We start from the raw sequence: 14,052 nt of genomic DNA on the forward strand, positions 1-14,052 counted from the left end.
CTGCCATGAGAACAGCAAGGAGTCACTGGGTCAGGATGCAGAGAACTTCTCTATCTCTGCCTGATCATTTGCATCAGAAGTTCAGCCATCTGTTATTAACAATTTAACAACAGTCTCACTTGTTATCGCCGCTGCCTGCTATTTAAGTTTGCAGAACCCATTGCCCCACCTTCAGCCCTTTTGTAAACTCCTAATGAATGTGAAAATTCAACTGAGAGCTCAGTTTTCCTCCAGGTAGAATAAGCACCATTATCAGACTTTGCCTGCTGGTCAATATTCTCCTTCCTCACCAACGTCTTATGCAGACAGCACCCTCTGGAAGCAGCAGCTTTCCTCTCCAAAGACATCAATTGGGAAAGATGGTAGATGGCTGAACCGCAGGATATGCTGTATGCCTCCCATTAAAGCACATCACACTTATATTCTTGAGTTCCACACCATCACTTGATCATCTATATTCCATCTTCCAAGATGAAACCACATTTTAAGATTTACTGCAGACTCAGCAGTGCATTACAAGCAAGGAAATATTGCCTTGTATCCCCAAAGAGGATCTGAAATATATTCATCTACTATTTCTATGCACTATGAAAACAAAACCTTGGTTGTCATAATTGCAAGCTCACCATTTGGTACATGAAATATTTTACTCTGATCTCAGTATCTACATTCAAATCCATTACCTAAAGCAAAGCACTGACTGCTTACAGGTACAGCCAGTAAAGGTCAGACCCCTGAAATTATAAAGTGATGGAGAAAAAAAAAGGAGGGGGGTATTTATGTGGGAATACGGAAAGAGCATTGCAGAGCGTCACAAAACCGAATCACACATCTGCATAACAACACAGTATTTTCCATCTGGTCTTTCACTTGGATGACATGCACACCACCAGCCTGCTACATGCATGGGCAATTTCACCGCAGCAAGAACCACAGCAGAGAGCAATGGTTAAGATGCCTCCTCTGACTCTACTGAGATGGGGGATTTGGTAGATAACACTACACATGCATAGGACAGGTCCAGTATAATGCAAAGACTTAGAAAATCATGTGATACTGCATCAAAACAAGAAAACAGACCTTTCCTTACATCTGGTTTCAAAGAGGAACATGCAGTCAAACAGTCCAGAGTGTATAAAAAGGTTATTTTTCTTTTCCCATGCTCAAGAAACATATCCATCAGAGATATTCAGCTTCACATGGGAGCGCTCCATGAATTACACCCAGAGCAGCTCTGACTATCCAACCCCATCAGCTCCACAGATTTGGTTCTAGTCCAGGAAGCTATCCAAACACGGATGGCACATCTAAGCCCAAGATAAATACAGGCACACTGAGGAAGAATTGTTAGGCACAGTTCAGTCTACACGCGAGGCACTCACTGATGCTGCTGAGCTGCTTTGTTTTTTTCCCCTCCCCAGAATTTGATGATCTCTAAGGTCCCTTCCAACCCACACAAGACTATGATACTATGATGATGATACCTGTAAAACAAGAAAGTGAGAAACCAAACCAAACTGTGCAAATGCACTGCTAATAACAAGGCTTTAAAGGAATGTTCATGAGGAAAAGAGATAGAAACGCTCAAGAATTCAAGAATTTTATTTGAATGGACAACACACAAACCATGGGATACGTAGAACACGGGTTGAGCAGGAGCTGGTACCCTCAGAACTTTATTAGCACCATCGAGTCAGAGCAAAGTTGCACCTACTGGCCTAAAGCTTGAACAGCTCTGCTGCTGGAACAGAACTCACTGCAGGGGGACTTAACAAAAACAGCAACCAAAAAACCACACACAAGAGGAAAAAAAAAAATAAATCAAAAGAGGGCTTGTTAGAAAGCGTGCTCAGGTGAGGAATTTAGATTGTGAATCCAATTCTTTTGTCTGAAATACAGAAAAAGACAAAACAAGAAACCCACAGGAAACTGTTTCCACAACATGTAAAATCTGACCTGCAGAACTGCCGTTCCTTTCTGCATTCATCTTCTCTTTCTGCCTTTTCACTCCATCTCACAGCTCTTTGATGTTACAGGCTGCTCGCTGCCATCTCGGCGGCAGGTAATGTATCTGAAGGAGCTCTGTCAGAACACGTCTGACCACCCCAAATCCTCCCCCTAGCTAGCGGGGCTGCCTTCAGCCTCAGGGGTGTCTTTCAGCACTTGCAGTCCAGGTTACTCAGAGCACGGGGCGGAGGGAAAGAAGCAAGGCCAGCAGGCCAAAGGCAGGCACTGCTTCTTCATCAGAAAGGCAACGAGCTCGCAAAGGACAGAGATGAAACGGACGATGAAGCAGCACGAAGCTCCTCAGGTAGCTTTTCCAAGGCTATTAACCTTCACCTACAAGGCCTGCCCTTAAGTGGTTAAACAGTAACCTGCAAAAGTAAAAAAGTTACAAAGAGACAATATACACTTCTCATCTGAAAAATGTCTGGGAGAGCAGCCAAGCCTGTAAAATTGTTTTTAAGCTTTATTTAGGGGGATAACCAGGAACATTACAGCTGTGCAGGAGACGGCTCTGTTTAAAATGGACACCAGAGCCTGCAACTGAATCCTGAGTGCACAAAGAGAAGGTTTTGGTAGGTTTAGAACTGGTTACACAGCACTGCTCAGCTACTAACACAAATAAGTCATGCTATGGAGTGAGCTCTAATGGCCTTCTGGTAACCTAAAGAATTAAAGGCCACAAAGCACCAAAATGGAAGGGCTTATCAGAACGCTGCAGGTTTCCCTCCCCCTCTCCTAAAACATGATAATTTCCTACAGAGGTACAAACCAGCATACATTAAATCAGCACATTTTAAACGCAAAATTATGCAACAACAGTGAAATTTCCCCTCGTCCTCACCAAAACTCCTCACCAGTTCTTAGGGCAACGTCTGGGTCATCCAAAACCACATTCCCACACACACCACCTGAACCTCCTGCCCTGTGCCAGGAGAGGAACACCTGAGCTCAGGGGCTGCTGGACAGCCCTCGCTCCTGGGTGGGAATGCAGGCACCCACTGAGCCCAGCGGCACCAGCATCCCCAGAGGCATTTGCAATAAAAAGGAACGGCTCGTTCTCGATTTTGCATTGGATTCAATATGTTATTTCATTACCTTTCCCCATAGCCTAGAGTTAAGAAGCCAGTAAACAGCAAGCTGAAAATATACGTTCTTAGTTGCCCCACCGCTGACATATCTGCATCAGCTGCATTCGCCCCCAGACAACCAAGGGCCGATAAGGCTCTCACGCATTGTTTCCAGCAGAAAAGAAAACACCGCAAGTTTCCTCCAGCTGGAGGAGAGAGAAAAGGACGTGACCTCGGTGGCAGGGCAGAGCAGGGCAGGAACCCAGCCGGGCCGCGGGGCTCCGGGCAGGGGGCGGCTCGGTGCCCCAACAAGGAAGCGGCAGTTACAGCTGGTAAGCGGAGCGCAGCCGCGGGCAGGCCCGGTACCAGCCGCTCCAAACGCCGCAGCCGCAGCACCGACGGCGACCCGCCGAGCCGCCCGCTTCCCGGCCGTCCCTTCCGTCCGACCGAAGCCCTCGGCCGGCTCCGCACAAAGCTGCCGGGGTGAACTTTCCGCAGGCGGTTCCGCAGCCGGAGCGGGCGCACACGGAGCCAACCCGGGGCACGGCGCCCGCCCGCCCCGCACCAGCCCCGCATCCCGCCCGCAGAGCCGAGCCCCGGCGCTCCGTACACACCTGGGCCGCGCGGCGCTCTGTCCATACCGGCCGCCAGCCACCGCGGGGGCGCGCAGCGGGGCGCGCGGCCGGCGGGCAGAGTAGGGGCGCGCATAGCAACAGCGACGGGAGCGGATTGGCCCCGGCCGTGCCGGCCCCCTGGCAGCGGGCGGCTCCTCCGCCTGTCGGGCCGCGGGTGGGGGGAGGAAGGATGAAGGCACAAAGCGCGGACGCGGCGCCGGGAGCGCGCACGGCTGCGGAGGTCGCACCCGGGGCTGCTCCGCTGCGGGTCCAGGGACGGGCCGAGCCATTGGTGCCAGCTCACAGCCCTTTATGTGGACACACTGCCCTGAGCCAGCCCCATGTAAAAGTTACCATCCCCGTTCCCCAAAAGAACACCTTGAAGCGTGCCAGTCTAATACTGTTTTATCTTACGCTTTTCCACACCTTGCAGGGTAGGCCAACGAGATGCATGCGGTAACAGGACAGCGACTGCACAGCCAAACACAAACACACCGTAATAAACAGAGATACATGCAGGACTTTATCCTAAGCTGCACATTACACCATCAGAAAGGGCCTGCGCTTAGCACACCAGTAATACCCTTGCCATTCTATTACTGTGCAAGATGATCGGCAATAAGCCAGATAAAGGGCCTGTGTGTTAACCCTCCCACTGCCACAATCAGGGCAACGCTCACTAAAATGGAAAAGACCTCAGCAAGAAGCTCACCTCAATGCAAGTGTCAGGAACAGGTAACCCCTGCATGTCACATGGCTGGGAAGCTCAGCTACGCATCACATCACATCAGCAATGTATCAATTTGAGGTACTTAGCATAGGCAGAATTGTGCTGGCCCTCTTGACATAGCACCCAGCCCTCAGAGGATTCCCATTAACAGCTGGATCAGAGCTCAGCTGGAGCTCCAGCCCTCCCCATCCCAACCAGAAAGACAAAAATGAATAGTCCCTGTGGCTCTGAGCATAAGGGACTTCAGGGCACTTTGTGTTTACACAGGCCCTGTTGCAGAGACAAAGCTAAAACAAAAGCACGCTCATACCAGCCCGTCTTTTGTTTAAAACAATCCTCTTGGATTAAATTATTCATCTGCAGAATGTCACAATCTTCTCACCGCAGTGCCCAAGTGGAGGCAGCCAGCCCCAAGGCACCGCAGCACTGCCCCTGTGCTGCACAACTAAACCTCCCCAGTTTCCATTCAGCCACAGAATTCCCAAAGCACAGAGTGTTTCAGTCTGCTTTCTTTTTGGATGGATGTTGGTCCCCTTTCCACAGCCAAACGCAGCCCCTGGATGAGCTCCTCAGCCACTGCACCTCCTGACACTAATCCACAGCTGCTCTGCTCAAAGGAGGCACTGAGATGCACTGGCATAAGGCTGCTGTTGGGGGGATGCATCAAGCACTCCAGCAGACAGCCCCATTCCCCCTCCTTCTGCCCCAGACACTCCATTCCTTAGAACAAAGCTCAGCTCATGATGCTTGCAATGCACAGTGAGAGCTCAGTAACATACACCATCCAGTCTTAATTTATAATCTAACTTTTCACCTGATGTTTAATAGGTGAGAAAGACTACATCCAGCCTACAGACCACCTAGAGAAGCTGACAGCAGATACTAACCACTTCACTCTGATTTTAGAAGGGAAAAATATCAACACATATTGTAAAGCTGCTCAAAATTTCATAGGAGCAGCTTAGCTGAGGATGAGCAGAGCCAGCTTATAAAAATCATCCTACAACATTCACAGACCTGAAAGCCATAATACATCCTCTGAATGAGGACAGGATGAAAGAGCATACTGTGCCTATCAAGCATCACCACTTAACCTTTCCTAATTGATCCACCATCTTTTCTCACAGAAACTCTTTACAATCAGTAAAACTATCCTTTGGAAACGATCAAAGGCAGTAGGAAAACAGCCAATTTTAATGAACTTCATCACTCAATATAAAGCAGGTGTGTATTCCTGCAGTTGTCCTCTGAATGCCTTCAACTTTTCCCCTTCACTTTCCTCAGCCTTACATGTGTAAATGGACTTAAGCATCCCACACTCTTGCAAACCTGACCTCCAGTTTAAAACTTGGCTAGAGTTATTAATGTATTTGTCCTGTTTCAGCTTCCTCAGCTGGCAACTTGGTTATATTCATTCACCTCCTGTGAGTTACTAAGAAGGGTCTTCCACACCTTCCTTCATTAGAGTGCTGAAGGCATTTCCTCCCTAACAGCTGGCGGTGAGGACTCCACTTCTCCAGATACTTTCTGGTTCTCACAGCCTCTTCACAGCAAGCAGAATGCCTTCATCTATTTGAACAACACATGATTCAAAAGGGATAGGCTGAATTTCCCCCTCAAAATAAGGCAAAACAAAGCCACGCTTCATTAAAAGGCATCTTGAAGTGGGAAAGTCTGCATAGGAAATTTGCTTAAAGAATCTTTCAAAAAAAAATACACAAGGGAAAAACAGGCTTGACTTTTGAGCAGTATGTGCTGTTGCTAATCTCTTTGCATTTTCAGTTCATATTGATCTTTTGTCCCTATTCAGCTCCTATCAGTAGGAAACTCCCCCTCCTTTACTCCATATCATCAGAATATTTACTGAAGTCCTTCTCTTCCTGATCCATCTGTTCTCCTCCCTCTTGTCCCCAATTCAAGCTACCTGATAAGAATTAAAAGCCTAACTAAAAGCTGCAATAAGAACAGGCAAGTAAAAAGGATGGCTACCTGAAGCTGTCTTGTAAATGCTCATTATTAACATGCAGGCAAAACACACTGATACCTGTGACTTCACACAAGTCCTAGGAGAGAATCAACCCAACAGGTCCATGTTAACGTGAAGTTATGTCAGCAATTACTCACCACAAACATTTACCTAGATGTTACCCTTAACCACCTGCGCTCCTACCAATCTGCAGCTAAAGCTTTCTACCAAACTTGTTGGCCTGCTTGGAAGTAGGAGCTTGAACAAGGGTTTCAGTAAGGTTGTTGGGCCAGTGCCATGGAAGGGAGCCAAGAAGCACAATACCTGCTTGGAGAGAAAGAAGGGCTCTCACTGCTCCGCAACAGGAGCATGCTGGCCACAGCAGCTCTTCCTGCACCTCTCCTTCCCAACCCCAGCAGCCACCACACTGGCACACTGCCCCACCACCTCTCACAGCAGCACTGACACACCATAGGTACAAACTAATACCACCTCCAGCCCTTCACCTCTCTGCCCTTCCTTCAGCACTATAGCTACTGACAAGATGACACTTGCACAGCAGCCTGAGAAAGGAGTTTCATTTGTTGCAGCATCGGGAACTATGCAATGTGCCCTAGAAATCCTGAAGACTTATCAGCAAGCAAAAGAAATCCCTGTGCATGTGGCACCTGTAACAGGTTACACTAACACAAGCAGTCAGCTACTTCAGAAGTTCACAGTCTAAAACGGGCCTACTTACCCATTGCTGGTTCCACCAATCGTAATGGGAAAAAATCCCCAACATCACAGGGTGCAGAACGTGAAACAGAAGATGTGTCACATGCGCAAGCTGAGTGGCCTTACTTCAGGTAAGTTCTCTTTATTTCAAAAGGACCTTTTTATCACACCTCAGAAGAAAACCCGGCTGTGCACCTGTAGTTATATCCATCCCACCCTGCAAGGGACAAGCAGAAAAAGGACTGCATAATGAGCATGAAGTCTTCCAAAGTCCAACTGCATCTGCTCTCACCCAGGCTTATGGCCAAGCTTTATTGCCTATTCACACATTAAGTTTCCGTATGCAGTGGCTCAAAGGCAACCATGTAGTTGTACATCCATATCTAAGATATGTTAAGCTTAATAATGGATTAATTCTGCCTAAGTATTAAATACAAATGACCTGGAAAGACTTAATTTACCATCACCTTGAAAGACAGCACACAAGACACCCTTAATGTTTAAAGCAAACACTTTGTAGTATTGTATCAGGACAGAGAAAGTCTTCTAATTAATCTGCAGCACAGATTTAATACCTAATTGACTAAAAGAGCTCCTAGTAACTGTTAAACCAGTATCAGAAACTGGTTGCTGAGTGAAAGGCCAGGCCTGTTTTACCACCATGTAACAGTTGCTATTGGCAGACATTTGTCAAAACAACAAAGGAACTTTTTGTAAACAGTGAAGTACAGTAAGTTACTTCAGTAAATGTCATATAGCTGCCTTGTTCCTTCGGTTACATTTTCACAGAAGATTTCTAATTTTAATAAGCAGTATTTCATTTGGCAACAAACTCACAACTCTCATGAGAATTTGTATTTATTAATGTCAGCTTACTTTTAAAAACATTTAGAAGATCGTAGATATCAGATCCCATAATGGTTTCAACACCACCCTTAACAACTGACATCCCACCAGGTATGCTTCAGCCCCAGCAGCTCACCTGGGAGGCCAGAGCCTCTACTTCCAGTACAGAATACAACCAGAAGGGTCAGCTGCACAGCCCAAGACTATGGAGACCTGATACAAACCCCACACTTCAGTGTCTCTCGATGTCTGGTTTATCAACAGGAGCCTCTCTGAAGGAGGCCAGTATGGACTAAACCAGCCAAGCAGAAAAAAAAACAGACCAACTTCTATAAACATGGTGTATTTTCCCTGAGAAACAGATGCACAGTGAAGAACTACCAAGACTGAACACTGACTGAACACACTCTTTCCAAAGCACGAGCTAGTTCTGCAGCAAGGACTTGCTTCACCATTGGCACCTAGGGGTATCTTGCAGAACAGGAAAGTAAACCTTAACATAAGCAGGTATTTCACACCAAAATGTAAGGTTCTCCAATTCTACAAATGAGTATCCCTAGATTAATTTTTGAAGAAAAAAAAACAACTAAGCACTTGAAAGCCAAGAATTCCTCTAAAACTAGCAGAGCACGTATTCCACATCATGGGCACAAGGAGAGTCATATTGAAAGAATCTAGGCTATCCCCTCAACTAAAAGGAAGAAAAGGCCGATATTCCTGTTTTCTCATCCTCACCAGCTGTACCTGCATATTGTGCACTACCAGGACAAATCTGTTCCCCAAGCAGATCAGAGCCAGAGGACTTTGAGCCTCACAAGCAGAACCCAAGTGTAACGTCCTGACCACCTGTCAGCAGTGTTTATTTGTTTTATCCTGAACAGTTTAGGTTTCTTTTCAAGAATAAGCTGTTTCATTTGAGAGTCACCTCCATGGGACAAGCAGGCACATACCCACCCCTTCCTGCCTCTGCTGTTGTTCTGGACGTGCCGGAGCACAGCACAGCTCCGCACAGCTTCCTCAGGGGCCAGGAAGCTGTGAGCCAGCTCAGTGCCACCACACCTGCACTCACCTGCGGCGGCTGAGCCAGGAGCGTGGCTGGAACGCTTTGGGGATGACAGCTCCTCTGAGCAGGAAGTACCTCATTTCCAGTTCATTGCTTTGTTTACTGGCTGCATCGCTTCATCACGAGAAAATTTAAGTGCTTGGTGACATTTGCCAGAGAAGATATTGTGAAATTAAAGCGTCTCTATCACAGCGCAATACAGAGCTCTAAAATCCTACTCCATAGTTAACACAGCCTGTAGAAATAAGTCTGCTTCTTTAAGGCTGATGACCTGACCTGACCTCCTGACCTAACCACCAGCTCCACCACCCTGACCACGCAGGTCAGCTCACTGCCCTCACAACATGCCCCCGCCTTCCTCCTCCTTCGAGTCTGAGAAGCACATTCAAATCAACTTCTCAGTTGATGTTCTCTTCCAGCATTCCTTACAGATAAATGCAGAGCTCCATCAGATACATTTCCAACAAGAGGTAGCCAGCAGACCGCTGTTTAATCAAAGAGCGAGCTCTTCCCATAACAATTCACCTCACAAGGCAAAGACAGTCTGCCCAGATCACTATAAACAGAGCCAGAGGCACAAAGCTGAGTTTGACTTGCAAAAAAGGATGGAGAAAAGGCAACCGTGCAGACTGATTGCTCCTTTCTTGAATGGAGAATGCCATCTCCCTCAATCAAAATAGTCTCAAGGAGGGAAGCGATGCTTCAGAAAGTATGAGCCAACAGCATTTTGTTCAGTTTGTAAGTGAAAAATAGAACAGCTTCTACACAAAGAAAATGTTGCAGAGGAAGAAACAAAGCAAAATAATAAGTAAGAAAAGACTTGAATAAGGTGATTAAAACCTGCCACTGAAGAACTGAAAGACAAACAAGCCCGACCTCCTGTAACTGATCGTTCCTGCAGGGCTGGGGGTGGTGGGGGAGCAGCAGCTCAGAGTTACTCCATCCACAGCAACGACTTGTTGATGTTGTGTGACATTCCCACAGTCAAATACTGCTGTGCTGTAGATTCATCTAAACCACAAGATTTTTTCCAGTTGTGCACCAAGTGTACTCGGAGTACAAAACAAGCCATCCGAGTTTGGCAGTGTGCTATCACCCTGACATTAGGCAATGTTTTCATTAACTCCGATGGTGAAACACTGTGTTTATACAGTTTATGAACAAAGCTGAACTGGAAGAGTCTGCGAGCACTCTGCTGTGAATTCTGGTTCTGTCCTCCAAGCTCAATAAACAGGCGAAGCAATCTGAAGTCATTAGACCGAAGTTCAATAGAAGTAAGAGCACAGCTTTGTTCTTAAGAAAGGAAACAGAGATCCAAACATGCAACACAAAGCAGCTGACTCGGCAGCTGTGCTGCACAACCCAAACCGTGATGATATCATGGATCAAAGCCCGGTAAGCTGATACGTTGTTACTGCAGAAAGACAAAAAATTCCAACATCACTCTAAAAACACGGCAAAAAATGAATCCTTCACATTGGCAGTGAAGCCTCAACTAAAGCAAAGTCACCATCGTATTTTAAGATGCATAATACTTCACTTTAAGAATGACTGTAGAAAAGTAAGGCCGAGCAGCCAGCAGTATTGGAATGGAGGTGTTTCCATGACTGCACTCAGAGCAGCCACTGCCCCAGCTGCCCTGCAGCATGTCCTGCCATGCCCTGAGCCTCCATGGTCAGAGAAGCAGCCCACACTCCTTGTGCTCTCAGAGCCAACACCACAGCACTGCTCCCTGAGCTGCCTCACAGCTCCTCACAGCCCCTTTTTCTATACATTGCTCTCAAATACCACATGTTTATCACAGTAGCTTTCATGCTTTCCTTATGAAAGATAAGTTTACCTTTGGACCAGATTCCTTTACTTCACAAAAATGACCCCTTTTCTTTCATTCCTGCTCATGCCTCCCATCTCTGTGAATGGAAATATTCTATAACATTTTCCCACTGCTAAAGATGTGGCCACAGTGTTAAGTTCCCCCTTCCCTCCCTGTACCACCCATCTCCACTGGTGATAATGAGGCTCTTATGGGCAACACGATAGCAAAGGCCACACAGTACCTCCTCACAATAGGTCTGCAAATTGCAATCTCACTAACTATAGTTTTAAGCATAATTCTAATCACAGGAACCACACATCTCGGCTCCAAGTGGATTCTGATACAACTAACCATGCAAACAAACAAAAAAACAACCCAAGCACCGTCAAATCTTTTCAGGTCAGCTTCTTTCCTTGTCCCTGGGCACATGGGGCTGCAGTCCTTGCAGGGCCTCCAAGGCTCACAGGAAGGCACACACCGCAGGAGGATCGCTCTGCCTCCTTCTGCCCTCTGCTATTAATTCACCACGAGTGGAAGCAGGTGACTGCACACTTGACTGCCTGTATCCTGCAGTGCAGCTGCTATGCAGAACGCAGCACGTGTGAACACTTGCATGATTCTGTGGCTCCATGAGCTGCGTGTGGCACTGCCACAGCCCTTTGTGCAGGGCATGGCCCTATGGCAGCAGCACAGCCCAGCTGCAGGCAGTTACTGGGAGAGCTGGAGGACCCAGTGCTTGCAGGAAGCTTCCAAGGGGAAGGAAAAACAAACCACAGCGACTTGCTGCCTTTATAATTTTGCTTCCCTCTACACCAGATTGGTTTAAAAAGGCACCATACAGCAACTAAAATTGTTTTCATCGCTTTAACATTTTCCGCCTTAAAAATAAAGAAGTCAAAGGACAGAACAAAGGTCACCCAGAGGTTCTGGATTGCTGGAGCAGAGCATTTTCTAGCTGGGATTTTATCTGATTTTGAAGTTTTTCCCATCTTGACAAAAGAGAGTTTGCAGACTTCAGCGTTTGATTTAAAACCCAACGAGATCCTGAGCAGAGCCTGCTTTGCTGCAGCCAGTCACGTGAAGGCAATTAGGAAACAAAAGCAGAGAGAAAAGCCTCTTTCAACGCCCTCACTATTTAAATCACAGTAATGTACGCAATGCATTGAAGATCAGTTCTGTACCATACACGTGCTCTTGTCACAGCATATAATTATTACAGCTTATACATACATCAGATCCACCTGACAGTGGTCACTCGTACAGTGTCTCTATTAGCAAACGTGTCATTAACAAACCTGATTAAGTCAGGTGCGTCACGTAAGCATTAGCATTTAAGAGACAGATATCTGAGCTGTATTGTTTCTCAGAACACCGAAGCAATTCTAAAACAAAACCCACCAGGCGAACAATAGAATCATCAAAATTACACAAGGCTTTATGTTAATTAACGCTCACAATGACACGGCGAGCACTCACAAATATTCATTGTTTTTAGTGATCTCGCTTTACTTAACAGGAATCAATAGCAGCGCTGGTGCAGTCCAAAATAGCAGCCATGCCCTATTTCTAACTCTAGGGGCACCAGCAGCTGTTGCAGCACCGCAAGGAGCCGAATTGCCATAAACACGCAGGCAGACGGCAGGCTATTTTTCTGTCCGACCAGATGTCAGCGAGCGAGGCAAGGTCAGCGAGCGAGCGACCGCGGAACAAACAGCACTTCAGTGCGCTCGTGATGCTGCATCTGCTTCGGAAACGGAGCTCGGGCAGCTGTCAGACCCAGACCAACCACCCCGATCCCAGTGCCGGTCGTTCTCAGGGCGTTTGGGGGGGACCCTTCACCCGCTGCATGCCCGTGCAGGCGCTGCCAGCCACTCGCTTTACCTTGTCCGGCTGCCGATCAGCGCTGCGGCTGTGTCCGACGAGCGGACCGCACTGCACCACCCCGAGACAGGAGCTCTCTATGGCTTCTGCAGCCCCTCCACGGGGCACTGCCGGGCCAGGCAGCCCTTCAGCCCGGGTCCGGCGGAGCCGAACGGAGGGTCGGGCTGCGTCCCATCCCCCGAACGGGGCGGGAGGAGACGAACACGCCGAGCGGCGACACCGAAACAAAGCAGCGAGTCGCTCCTATTTCCACAGACAAACACACAACGTTACATCACGACAAACCACTTACCTCGTTCTGACTTCATCTTCCCCGCTTCCTCGGAGCTCCGAGACGAGCCCGCACGTCGGTGCCGTTCCTGGAGAGCGGAGCAGCGGCAGCGCCGCTTTGTGCGAGGGCAGCGGACGGTCCGGGCGCACCGGGGGTGCGTGGGGCCCCGCCGGCAGCCGGGCCCGGAGCTCGCAGCGCCGCTCTGGGCTGGGCCGAGCCGGGCCCGCCTCCCGCCGGGTGTCCTCCCCTGACACGGCGCCGGGAGGACTATTTATAACCGCGGGGAGGGCGCCCGCAAACGCAGCCGCTTCCCCCCTCGGCCGCGCGCTGTGAGTCACGGCGCAGAACCGGGCACCGCCACCTCGCGGATCCCGGCCGCCCCCGGACCCTCAGCGAGCGAACGGCGGCAGGAGCCTGCGCGATCCCCGCACGTCCTGCCCCGCTGCCGCCCGCGGGCCGAGCCCCATGGCCGCGGCCCCCGCCCCGCCTCCGCCCGCCGCCCTCCTCCTCCTCCTCCTCCTCCGCCCCGCCGGGCGCTGCCGTCCCCCCGCCCCGCGGGTCACAACCATCACAGCCCGCCCGGCACAGCGGGGGGCAGCACCTCGCCCGGCCGCGCGGCGAACCCCGACCCGCCCCACGCGGCGATCATCCCCGCAGCCAGCATCACGTGCACCGTGCAGCCAATCGAACCGGATGCAGCATCATTGCAAATGTGGCAATCCAGAATTAGAAAAGCAGGAATTGGGCTGAGCAATAAGTGCTGTGAATAAAGTACGTGTGAGCATCACTACCCGGGGCGTGATTCAGCCACCTGTCAGATCCTGCCGCTGCTGGTGGCCACCTGAAGGAAAGCCCACATCCTCCAGCTGTACAACACTGCCAATGGGTTTGTAGCCTGTACTAATGTTGGCTTTGCAATCAAAATCAAATCCATCTTCCTACTGCTTAAACACAACCGTAGCTCTTAACGCTGTTATGCGTCACAAAGGTTTTAATTTTTAATCATTTTTAAAGTCTCAATCTCTCTTGGCCTTTTTAAAAAATTATTATTATTTTATTTTATTTTATTGTAAC

General features: G+C 48.7%; 1 protein-coding gene across 11 annotated transcripts in view; it reads right to left on the reverse strand.

The window, feature by feature from the left end:
• The window catches only part of ATOSA (atos homolog A), a 41,094-nt gene extending 27,354 nt beyond the window's left edge, over positions 1-13,740 (reverse strand). For 3 of the 11 annotated variants that reach the window (XR_014934392.1, XM_015872845.2, XM_015872842.2), the window contains exons 1-2: positions 3,689-3,742; positions 1,957-2,375 (exon numbers count right to left, since the gene is read on the reverse strand). Coding sequence is in view for 6 of the 11 variants with exons in the window: in XM_015872845.2 (XP_015728331.2) it covers positions 1,957-1,987 (31 nt within the window). In the remaining 5 variants the exon portion in view is untranslated. Of the gene's footprint in view, positions 1-1,956; positions 2,376-3,688; positions 3,743-7,123; positions 7,319-12,707; positions 12,833-12,999 lie in introns of those variants that run through there. The other 8 variants (XM_015872840.3, XM_085515551.1, XM_085515552.1 and 5 more) reach the window with 7 other exon arrangements.
• Between the last annotated feature and the right edge of the window lie 312 nt (positions 13,741-14,052).

The sequence above is a fragment of the Coturnix japonica genome, chromosome 14, assembly GCF_054131305.1.
Source record: "Coturnix japonica strain WE chromosome 14, WE-NBRP24, whole genome shotgun sequence".
Classification (NCBI taxonomy): domain Eukaryota; kingdom Metazoa; phylum Chordata; class Aves; order Galliformes; family Phasianidae; genus Coturnix; species Coturnix japonica.